This window comes from Bicyclus anynana, chromosome 3 (genome assembly GCF_947172395.1).
Source record: "Bicyclus anynana chromosome 3, ilBicAnyn1.1, whole genome shotgun sequence".
Taxonomy (NCBI): domain Eukaryota; kingdom Metazoa; phylum Arthropoda; class Insecta; order Lepidoptera; family Nymphalidae; genus Bicyclus; species Bicyclus anynana.
Genome location: NC_069085.1, coordinates 17898739 through 17911743, shown reverse-complemented (window position 1 = coordinate 17911743; position 13005 = coordinate 17898739). Strand labels below are relative to the sequence as shown.

General features: G+C 34.6%; 1 protein-coding gene across 1 annotated transcript; it reads right to left on the bottom strand.

The window, feature by feature from the left end:
• Positions 1-320: 320 nt before the first annotated feature.
• On the bottom strand, positions 321-9282 carry LOC112047936 (eukaryotic translation initiation factor 2-alpha kinase 1). Its single transcript, XM_024085252.2, has 3 exons — positions 8956-9282; positions 3341-4689; positions 321-2918 (listed from the first exon to the last, which is right to left on the bottom strand). The coding sequence occupies exons 1-3, from the start codon at positions 9011-9013 to the stop codon at positions 2571-2573; spliced, it is 1755 nt and encodes a 584-aa protein (XP_023941020.1). The 5' UTR covers positions 9014-9282; the 3' UTR covers positions 321-2570.
• Positions 9283-13005: the final 3723 nt, after the last annotated feature.

Here is a 13005-nt window from a genome sequence, read left to right as displayed (position 1 = left end):
AGCTGGGCCGGACCACTAGTTATGATTATTTTTGTTTGCCCATACATAACAGAGATATCTTTAAATTTAGATATCTTTATTTTTTAATATAATACTATCAATAATCAAGTCAATCAAGTTATCTATGGTTCAACTAATAAAAAACTTTACTGTAAACTATCTTTCAAAAGTGTAGCTACTGAGCCAATTAATAAATGTTTTCATTAATAAGTCTGTAAATATAATTTAGATTTAAGATGTTAATTTATGCAGTTAACTTTTTTATTTTGTAAATAAATCTTTAACATTGCGTGTGGGTTTTATTTAATGAAAAACATATGCAAATAATTAATTTAAATCTTATATTAAAAAAAAATTAAAATTAAAATTGTGAAATACACACACACACATACAAAGCACTTAAGTACTTTTGAACATATCATCACAACACTTGGAAATTGTCATTTATTGAAAAGAATTTTCGCATGAGTTATTACTCAGCATAACTAACGCACATCTTCCAAAAATACTCTACAGTTAGTCCGCTGTAGCATGGTGCGGGTGACAGTAGCCTGTATGATGTTCATAATACGCACTATTATCGTGAATCGTGGCAATTTACAAGAGTGCAACGAACTGTCACCCGCACCATGCTACAGAGCACGAACTGTACGAGCACAATAAAAGTACAGTCATAAACACATTTTTAGCACGAAGTTGAAAGGCATATATTTTATTTCGTATTAGATGACAAGTTAACCCTTAAATGGAAATGGGCCTCATAGAATGAAGAATAGAGGCAAGGAAATCTTTGTGTAAGAAAAATTCGTTAAATTAGGATCTCATCACAATAGCAATAAGATTTAAAGAAACCATACAGTAAGTTCTGGCGGGTTTTTGATCAATTACTTGCAGCTTACAGCCGATGACCATTCCCTCATTTACAAAGTTTCTATTATCTCTACCATTCATATTTGGTAGGTATACACCAGTGGCGAAGGATGGAATTTAGATAAAGGTAAACCGTCCCAAAGAAAAGGAAATTCATACAGCGCGATACAAACAATGATCACCAGTGCAGCAAGTGGTCACCAGGCGGGAATCGGCTTGCATGAACTCTTCGCCGCTGGTATACACATACAATGTCCATTAAAATAAACATCAGTTTTATCTCATCAAAAATAAAGGAAATAGTTAAGTTCGAAAATTATGAAGTTGGCATTTTTCTTTAATATCAACTAAAGCTGATGCAACATGACTTCAATAATAAATAAAGTAATATTAAATAACACTCCTGCAAACAAATCCCATAATTATGAGAAAAAATATAAAAATATTGAATTATTCCCAGTACAAGCATACAATTTCATTTTGCACTACTATTTTAATCTCATAACATCACACAAAGATATCAAAAATATTTCAACTTTAAAAAAAAATGTCGAAACAAAACTGATACATTTGCGATAATTACTTGAAATTTCAATATGGATGATGGAATGTGGTATTGATGGCAAAATAATGCAGAAAAATTTTGCTAAATATCTCGAAAATCAGCGAAATTTTGATAAATATCTTTAAGACAAGAAAGATCGAAGCACATTATATTGATAATTTGTTCTTTCATTCAACCACAAAAATAATTGTAATATAGTACAAACTTCAAATAACTACCGCTTCAATACTTATCTATATTATAAATATTATAAGAAAAAAAAAAAAAAAACTAGAAAATCCAGTAAAAAGAAACATTACAATTGGAAACAGAGCCATAAAGTGAAACATCATAAGGCCACGAAACAATCACAAAAATGTTTAAAGGCCACATATTTTAACTCATTTTAAAAAAATAAAAAGATATATTTGGTCAAAAGAACAATTAAACAGATTTTAATAAAGAACTTTCAAGTTTACTTTCAGTTTATTGTCGAGGCTTTACTGCAATGGTGACTGCTAAACTTTTAAGAACTAAAGGAGATTGTCCAAAATTGTATGGAGCCCAGGATCAGTCATTGTACCCTAGCGGAAATAAAAGAAGATATTTTTTTTACTATTTTTGATTATACAAATCTACGAATTTACTTTAATTCTTTCGAAATAATATTCATTATCTCCCGAGAAATGCAACACTAATAAGAGTAATAATGGCGGATAGATGACGTTTTCAATGCAATTGTCATGTCATCTTTATGGGCGCCATCTTGATATAACTCAAAAACTTGGGTTTTAATTTTATTTATTTCTTTTTATCTAGTAAGGCTTATTCAATTTAATAAATTTTAATAAAATCTTTGTATTTTTTTAATTTTAATGATACAGGGTACAAGAGTGGACCTGAAATGGACCATCTCCTTTCGTCTAATAAGTTAATAAGAAATCGAATCCGCTTACAGCATACAGCAGAGTTTGATGCTGACGAAAGCTAATTTGTCCCAAATTTTGCGACTGCGTGACCTTTTCGTTCAACGTTCCATTTATTTTGATATAAATATTGAAAAAAGCAACATTGATAAGTCTATAAAATTCATCAGAGTACAAAACATTGATGAGATTTTTTGAAATTCATTTATTGTTTATCAGTGTCATTGACCTTAAACCAAACTGCCTGTCGCACGATAATTAACTTGAGCGAGCATCATCTTCAACTTCTCAATTTCTTCATCCTTCGCCGCCAGTTCCTCCTTCAAGTGTTTTATTGTGTCATCTTTATTTTCCGAAAGCGTTTTGAGTTCTTCTAATAGTTGGTTAGTGTCAAGACGTCGGCTGGGTCGCCTCTGCACCAGTTTGCCGATGATGTGGGCTATTTTGGGATAGTTGGCCGTGAGGTGGGCGGGGATCTGACCTTTGCGGAGGTCTGTGATGGTCTTCACGCGCTCCATGTCCGTGCTGAACGGTTCCACCATCTCGAGGAGGATTATGCCCAGGGAGTACATGTCACTCTGAAAAAGAAATAGTTGATGTTACATGTTGATCCCTGATTGAAGGTACTCCTGTATTCAATAAAAGCTCCCAGGCGGCATGACATGTTCCAAAACACTTCCAGCTATCATCACATTTTACCTCATTTACACAAAAACCTTGCCAAATGTTACACCTAATAATTCTTCATGAATTACTATTTTAGTTACTGAAAGCAATGAATGAAAATCCTTTAGGGTTTGCCTTCCCCCATTACCTAAAATAATACCTAAATATTAAAATAATTTTAAGCCAATGGTAGAATTGGATTAAATTCAACAGATGTTTTGTTAGATTTGCTAGCTATACAATTTACAATTTAGAAAACATAAAAAGCTTGTATGAAAAGGAAAATATTTATAAATTATAGATTTTTAACAAAAGCAACCATCAATTAATTTACCTTGGGATTGCATTGTCCATCGAGTTGTTCAGGCGCCGCATACAAGTGTGTGCCGAGCGCCAGCCCGCTGTGGGACTGCTGCAAGGGACACGCCAAACCAAAGTCTCCGAGCTGAACCAGCATTCCTCCCTCACTCTGCTCTACAAACACATTACTGGGCTTCACGTCGTGGTGTATTATACCCCGCGAGTGAATATAATGGAGCCCCCTTACTAGTTGAGTGAACATGTCCACCAAAACATCTATATGTGTCCAAGCGACTGGGTAGTTCGGAAACGCGTTTTCGAGAGTAGGAGAATCGTTGCTGTCATTTGAATCAATGTGGTGTAGTGTCAAGTCGTCAGAATTCTTTCGCATCAGTGTCATGTGGTTATTCCTGTCATCCAACCATTGCTTTAATGTCTGCTGGCAAAATGTCATTTGTATGTACAGAGTCGCCCATTTGAGGTTGACCCGAGAACAGTTTTCGTATTCCTTCCCAGATAAAAGTTTGCACACAGCGTTTTGTTCCTCAAAATCGGAATCTTCGTCACTTTCTGTGTCCAGTTCTTCAGAACTGACTGTGTTTTCGAAGCTATCCGAGTTTTTAAACGATACCGTAAAGTCGGACAAATCGTGATTCTTCGTTAATTCTTTGGAATTGTACGTCTTGAAGGAATTCATCATGTTCGGATATACTGAAGACACATGGTTGGATGCTAGAGAAAAGTCATCGTAATCTGTGTCCATTCTGAATTTTTTCTTCTTTTTAACCGTCGACTCTATCATTGGTTCCAGCCAAGCGGCTTTGTAATTGACTATGTTTGGATGATTCAAACTCGCTATAGTTTTGACTTCGGCTAAATGCGTCATAATCGAGTTAACGTCCGAGGATTTTATGTAAACTTTTTTGACGGCATACTCAACTCCATCCAACCTGTGGCGCGCTTTGAAAACACTGCCAAAACCTCCTCCAGCTATGAAGTACAATTCCTCAAATTCTTTGTGGTATCGCGACCATTCTAACCCAGATCTAGTTATAGGCCAAGTCACTGGCAAGGAGATCGGGATTTCGGAACCACTTGCTACAGTGACCAACTGATACAAAGCTCTTTGATACTGACTCCTCATAACCTCAAATTCCCCCATAGAGTAAGAATCGTCTATCAAGTTCATGCTGTGTAGTTTCTCGCAGATCGTGTTGTACAACTGGTTGGCTCGCGAGTTGTCTTTCTCTAGTAGTGCGCATAGTTGTTTGACCAGTGACTGGACTAGGAGGCTGATTGGTGTGGTTGCAGCGGACTGGACGATTTCGAGTTGTTGCGTGCTGTGGTGTAGGATGGATTCATGGTGGCTGTTGCGTGATATACCTGGAAATGAGTTATTAAAAGAATTAGTTAACTCATAAGTTATATAATTAAGTGGCAAGGAATAAGAAAAATGAATAGGCATCTTTCTCTATGTATTGTATATGTTTGTGGCGATATCTTATTTTGTGCCCTCAATATGCCCACGGATGCCCATGGATGGCAATTACAACCTGGATAAGTGGCTATGGATTTTAAATCAATCCAAATTTAAATTCACTCATAATAATTTTAATACATTTTTAGGTATACAATAATTCTAAAATTGTCCAGTTATACACTGCTGAAGAAACTAAAACTAAATGACTTACGACACATTTTGTTCAGATTAAAGTAAGTAAGTTCTTTTTTAACCATAATTAAATTTAAATTACAAAACACACACTACGCAGTTATGTGAAGTAACAACAAGTACTGTGACAAAAATTGATTTGATAATGACTGTCAAGTTAGGGTTGTCACTTTGATGTTTACGGTACTCTATTTATTCTAAAATTGAACTTGAAACTGTGAGTTCAACTGTACCCGTTTATATCCATAACCGCATATATGAGAGGCATAAATAACAATTTATTTAAATTTTGAAAATAAACTTGATTATTTTTAATGATTATTATTAAACTTCTCTCCTTATTTATCATTACATTTTGGCAAACAGACTTTTAACTGAACACTGTTATAGGTGTCTGCAATATATACATACACACTCAAGCTAAATATTTGAAGTCAGGTAAAACCAAATGAACCATTTGCTTTTAGTGCTAGGATTGATCACAGGCTGTACAATAAAAAATAACTGTAAAGTTATCATTATATTGCTTATTTAGTTTTGCTTGTATGTAATGATGTTTCAAAAAATTAACAATTAGGATTTCCTTTTTAAAATATAGAGAACAAATTAGGCAGTTACTATAATTACTATATCATATTAACTACTTAAATAAATACCTAACCTAATGTGTTTAAACCACCAAATAATGGAAATTAGCACATAATTTACATAACTTATTAGTGTTGACAGCCCTGGCAAATATAGAAATTTCTAGCAAATTGTGGTCACAGTGGTTTACTATAGCCACACATAGATCACATAAATATAGAATTATAAATTTTAAATTTTTAACAATTCCTACAAAAGCTTGATACAATATAAAGTTTATCTTTTATTAAAATTTAATTATTATAAATTATTCAATATTAATGGTTTAGTGCACACACAACACATAACGATGTATATTCTGCATTTAACATGCAAATGTGATCATTATAACAGTGAAAAGGAGTTGTTAAAACTGGTTTGTGAAACATATCAATTTAGACCATAACAACAACATAGTTATAAAACATGGCAAGACATACATACTACACATGCTAAGACGAAATTTCCCAAACCCTGTGGAGCTAACATGCACCAAAGCAAAGACAAATAGATCAAATATAGTCTAATCACCGCAGAGTTATCTGTCCTAATTCTTTTGTTCCCTCAAATTAAAGAGTTAGCGGTGTTTCCAGTTGCACTATAATTGGTATTATTTTTTATTCTTTACAAGTTAGCCCTTGACTACAATCTCACCTAATGGTAAGTGATAATGCAATCTAAGATGGTAACGGGCTAAATTGTTAGGAGAAGGAAAATCCACACACCTTTTAGTTTTTACACGTCATCATACTGGAACGCTAAATCACTTGGCTGTAAGGCTTTGCCAGTACGGTGACAACAAGCCACGGCCAAAGCCTCCCACCAGCTACGCCTGGGCCAATTAAGAAAACCTCAATTGGCCCAGCCAGTGATCCACATACCACTGTGCCTTGGAGGCTGTCAAATATCAGTAATGCAAATAGTATTTAGCTCATAATTTAAGTATAATTTATAGGTATTACAAATAAATATTTACTATCACCCTAAACAGTGGCTAACATAGTTCAAAATTGTCTGAATTGTTCTGTGAGCTTTCAAAAGCAATACAAAGATAAATGTAATTATAAATATTTTTAAATTAATAATATAGGTGTGTCAATATATTGATATACATATTTATCCAATTTCCTTTCAAAGTATTCATATATAAATAATCTATATAAAGTTTTAGTTATTTAGTGCACCCCCACATATCAGCTTACCAATGCCCTTTGGATCAGTGTAGCTTGGAGGTAACCTTATAAGGGTGGAGGCCTTTGCCATGTATGATATCAATTCTCTTTCTACAAATGGTAACGCTTCAAAAACTAACAAAATGTATGGGAATTACAGATCCAATCAACAACTTAATCACATAATCTGTCAATAGTTAACATCATTACCGGACACTGTAGGCTCAATAGACACATGTTCAATCTTAAACTCCGGGACACAGATCTGTGCAGACTCTGCCTAGAGGCAGAGGAAACACCTTATGCAATTGCCCAGCTCTAATACATAAACGCAACCTCCACTTAGGGCATTACACAATGGATCCAGAGGAGGTGAAACACATCCCAGCCAAGAAACTGCTACTGTACCTGGCAGCAACCAGTATTGGAGGGGATATCTAGTCAGTGGCGATCACAATAGATCGGTAACGGTCAACGTGATACAGGACCTCAAGAAGACCTGCAGAGCCGCGACATCAAGAAGAAGAAGAAGAAGAAGAAGAACATCATTACCATACATTATGTAGTTTTCAAAGCATTAGTGCTTGTAGAAACAGAATTGCTGTGGCACATGGCTATTTTTATTTCATTTCATTCAAATGGGCTGATAATGATGAGTGACGCATCCATTGTATAGTTCATGCTACTTGAAGATTCCAGGATAATACTAATAGATAACAGATTAACACATACAAGGTATTATTTCATCATGAAATCTGAAAATCTAGAACATTGTTAACTTGTTTAGGCTATATTATAATCTTATCTTTGATGCATTTACTCAATATTTAATGCTATACAATTAATTACAATTAATTACAATTAATTACAATTATTAGATTACCATTTGCTTCCTAATTGTCCACCATCTATATTTACTTAATTGCATTATTAGAACAGTGTTCAGCTGTTAAGGCTCATATTGATCAGACAATGTCCAGGAATGTTACATTTTGCACTTTTCCTGCTAGTGTAACTCAACTCAACTCAACAAGTGGCAATTTTTTTTTAAACATTTGCTATCAACAGGTCACGTGATCAAGATCTGTCATTCCCATACATTTTTCTAGTTTTTAAATTGCATTTGCGTTTGCAATCATAGAAAAAATAATCAACGGCTACAGCTCGGTATATTATTTGTATTAGCAGTTTAATAATTTAGCTCTTGCAGAGGGTAGTCATATGTGTTAAAACATAATTAAATTTTGACGGCCTCCGTGGAGCAGTGGTGGTGGTGGATTTACAAGACGGAGGTCCTGGGTTCGATCCCCGGCTGGGCAGATTGAGATTTTCTTAATTTGTCCAGGTCTGGCTGGTGGGAGGCTTCAGCCGTGGCTAGTTACCACCCTACCGGCAAAGACGTACTGCCAAGCGATTTAGCTTTCCGGTACAATGCCGTGTAGAAACCGAAAGGGGTGTGGATTTTCATCCTCCTCCTAACAAGTTAGCCCGCTTCCATCTTAGACTGCATCATCACTTACCATCAGGTGAGATTGTAGTCAAGGGCTAACTTGTAAAGAAAAAAAAAAAAAAAAATTATGTTTGACTTAACAGTTGTTTTTGTAAAACTATAGTGTTGTCTGCAAAGCTGCACTGAACAGTAATAATATAGTATAATATTTTGTCCCAAAAGTGCTTGACAATAGAGTAAAATAGAGTATTTTACTTCTATTTTTATTTTGTCTAGTCTAGTCTAGTCAATCATAACAAGTAAGATTAATGATGCTGAATATGGTCCCTACAATATACCCAATGTCCAACAAACAAATAAGCTATCTGTTTAAAAACAAGCTAGACAATTGAATAAAGAGAATCACTTGAAGCTAATATAATTGTTACATTTGCTCTTGAATGCCTTCTTACAGGCTGAAGGCATCATTGCATTGAAAAAAATGGAAATGCATGGAGTAGGTCATTTACTACTCAGTTGATTATGAATTGCTGTGACTTCTATTGTAAATGTTATCTTTACACAGATATAAAATTGTGACCATGCCATGTGGCATGTGGTACATGCAGGAGAACACATAATATAATATACCCAGTAGTCATAATATAACCAGTAAGTATTCAATCTTGGTCAGAGATTATTTTCAAAGTGTTGTAAATACGGATTTGTAAACAGGAAATTATAATTACCTAAATCAAAAGACTTGATGGTAGCGAGAGCTTCCCATTTATCCTCTTTCTTATCCATTGGTTTGAACTTGAACACGTAACTTGGATTGTAGGATGTATAATATATCTTTTCTTCAGTGGCCTAGATGTTGTATCCACGATTTACCTTCACTAAAGTCCCTGATAACCATAATCACGCTGGAAACATTGTTTCACGGTATAATAATGTGTGGTAAAACATTTTAAACGGGAGAAATAATTTCACAATTTCACAATCAAAATATTTTCGCAAATGTAAAAGATAAAGAAATTGAGTAATTTAATATTAATTGACATTGACATTTGGAATTTCACAGAAAAGAAAGATTAAAAGACGTTTTTGATGTCATAGATTATTATAATCTAGAATGCTGCGTTCCACTAAGCGGTCTTAACGATCAAGGTCACCTCCACCACACCACAGTTTTTTCCATTCCACTTGAGTGCGTTGCAATCATCCCGGACTTGGGTTTTTGAAGTATTAAAATATTTAAATTAAATTATTGAAATGGTTATTAAAAAAAATTTAATAAAAAAAATTCAACCGACTTCCAACTCAAAAAATAACTTTAACTAAAAAGCAAAAAATAACATCCTACCTATGTGCTACCTTCTGATCAGTTTAAAGGCGGTGCCAAGCCAGTGATGTTTTAATTAAATACGTTTAAACTACACTGTGGTTATTCCAGAAACAGCTTTAATTAAAACACGACATTGGCACCGCCTTCAAATTGATCAGAAGGTACACAGGTACCTTCAGGAAGGTACAGGTATCAGCACATAGGTAGGATGTTATTTTTTGCTTTTTAGTTAAAGTTATTTTTTGAGTTGGAAGTCGGTTGAATTTTTTTTATTAAAATTTTTATTTTTTTATTTTTAGTGTTAGCATACCCACTGCGAGTGTACAGTCACAACCTATCTAAGTGGAAAGTTCTTATCAATACAAAATTATCAAGTCCAAACACAAGATAGCTACTGTGAACCGTCGAGGAGTTCTCTTCACTGTCCCTCGTCTTCATCACCAGACCCTTAATACAGTCACAATCCTTCTAGGTGGAAAGTTCTCATCAATACAAATTTATCAAGTCCAAACACAAGGTAGCTACTGTGAACCGTCGAGGAGTACTCTTCACTGTCCCTCGTCTTCATCACCAGACCCTTAATACAGTCACAATCCATCTAGGTGGAAAGTTCTCATCAATACAAATTTATCAAGTCCAAACACAAGGTAGCTACTGTGAACCGTCGAGGAGTTCTCTTCACTGTCCCTCGTCTTCATCACCAGACCCTTAATATAGTCACAATCCTTCTAGATGGAAAGTTCTCATCAATACAAATTTATCAAGTCCAAACACAAGGTAGCTACTGTGAACCGTCGATGAGTACTCTTCACTGTCCCTCGTCTTCATCACCAGACCCTTAATACAGTCACAATCCTTCTAGGTGGAAAGTTCTCATCAATACAAATTTATCAAGTCCAAACACAAGGTAGCTACTGTGAACCGTCGAGGAGTTCTCTTCACTGTCCCTCGTCTTCATCACCAGACCCTTAATATAGTCACAATCCTTCTAGATGGAAAGTTCTCATCAATACAAATTTATCAAGTCCAAACACAAGGTAGCTACTGTGAACCGTCGATGAGTACTCTTCACTGTCCCTCGTCTTCATCACCAGACCATTAATACAGTCACAACCCATATAGGTGGAAAGTACTCATCAATACAAATTAATCAAGCCCAAACAAAAGGTGACTGCTGTAAATCCTTGACGAGTTCCATCGTCTGTGTTTCGGCTCCATCATCAGACCAACTCCAAACCTTCATAAAGTTGTAGTGGTTTAAAATACCTTATGGAAACACTAACAAACGTACTAGCCGTCTCTACAACTTTCGAAAGTTCTCCACAATTTCTCCAGGATGCCATCATCAGATCCTGACATGAAAAAAATGGGACCACCCTGGAAGTAAACCCTACTAAACAAAAAAAGAATTTTCAAAATCGGTCCATAATTGACGGAATTATCGCTGGACATACATAAAAAAAAAAAAAAAAAACATACATACAGCCGAACGTAGAACCTCCTCCTTTTTGGAAGTCGGTTAAAAATATACGATAACTATTGGCTACTTGACTGTTGTTACAATAAAATATGATATGAATTGAATATGGTAGCTTATAAACAAACAATAATTTTAAAATAATTATTTAAACGAAATTTGTAGTGCTATTATTTTATTTTTATAAAATAAATTTGCAATTTTTCGTCTGTGGACTGGAAAGTTAGAAACGCGGGCAGCCGTATTGTCAATTGTTACATTTTAAAAACAAAGCAAAACAACTTTACGTTAAGTGGCGGATTTACAAGTTTTAATTTATGCCGGTCCTGCTGGAGCTCTATAATTCGAGAACCTAGCTCGCAAACATATATATATTTCTTCTATAATTTTATTTATTTTACAGACGAAAGTGCAAATCTGCTTAAAGTGGATTCCTATACGATTGAAAATTATAAATCTTAGTGAAAAACAGTCTGGCTTCATTCTGAATATACGCGCTAAATTGAAATTGAAATTTTAAAAATATAATTTTATTAATTAAAATCGTGTTTTTCGGGGGAAAAATTGTTATGACTACTATTACTATGTCTAAAATAAATAATAGAACATACAGAAAAATTGTCAAGTAGCCGAGTCATAAATTATTAGTGTATATTTTTAAAAATGTCTTAAAGTGTTTTTTTTTTTTTTTTTTTTAATACACTTTATTTGTACACCACAAAAATAAAAGAAAACAAGCAAAACAGAAACACAAGAAAAAGTAGAATACAAAAGGCGGCCTTATCGCTTAGTAGCGATCTCTTCCAGGCAACCTTAGGCTTAGGAACTTATTAGGACAACTGTAGGTGGTGTGTACGTAATAATATTGTACATATACATACATACAAATAACTACACACTAATACATAAACCATAATACACAAATTATATAATAATTATAAATATCATAAATAAACTAATATATAAATATATCATTATGTCGTATGATAAATATTCTAATAAAATAAAATATGTAACTAGTGACTAAGATAATATGTCTTAACGGATTTTTTAAACATATCAAGGGATTTGGATTTCCGAATGTCGACTGGGAGTGCATTCCATAGCTTAACAGCACGAACAACAAATGAACACTTATAAAATTTACTCCTATGGAACGGCATACACAGAGTAAGAGCACGACATGTTCTTAGCTCTGATTGCACTCCCAGAAATGTGAATTTCTCCTTAAGATAAGGAGGATATTTTGGATTAAAGAGCACACAGTACAGAAGAGAAAGTACATACAGATCCCGGCGACGGCGAATAGGAAGCCACTTGAGTTTCTGACGAAATTCAGATATATGGTCATATTTGCGAAGGCTAAATATAAACCGAATTGCAACATTTTGAAGTCGCTCAAGTTTATTAAGATAGTCCTCAGTCAAACTGGGATAGCTTGCGTCCGCATAATCGAGAACAGAGAGTAGGAGAGAATTTGCTAACATAACTTTGGTAGGAATTGGAAGAAGAGAACGTAGGCGTCGTAACGAACTCAACGTCGCAAACGTCCTCCTACTCAACTCCTTGATATGCATGCACCACGATAATTCCTTGTCCATAACAACTCCAAGGTTTTTAACCGAATCACAATACGGTATCATGACACCGTTGTAAATAATAGGTGGTACGTCGCCCCAAACAACTCTTGAGATTAGACTAGGACTGCCAATAATAATTGTTTTTGATTTAATAGGGTTAACCTTAAGCCCATACTGTTTGCTCCATACTGAAATTGCATTTAGATCTTTATTAATAGCAGACACAGCAGAGCCAAGGTTCTCAAGAGTTGACGAGCGATATATTTGCACATCATCTGCATACATATGGTAGAGAGAAGTGAAACATTGAGTGATAGAATTAATGAATATGGAAAAGAGTAAAGGAGATAACACGCCACCCTGAGGTACCCCGGCCGAAACATCACACCAAGAT

Bases quoted from the DNA above. Each gene is read 5' to 3' on its own strand.
- LOC112047936 (XM_024085252.2), bottom strand. From the start codon at position 9,013: ATGGATAAGAAAGAGGATAAATGGGAAGCTCTCGCTACCATCAAGTCT. The intron at 4,690-8,955 runs GTAATTATAATT...ACTCATTTCCAG, and splicing joins CATCAAGTCTTTTGATTTAG to GTATATCACGCAACAGCCAC. The intron at 2,919-3,340 runs GTAAATTAATTG...TTTCTTTTTCAG, and splicing joins ATGGACAATGCAATCCCAAG to AGTGACATGTACTCCCTGGG.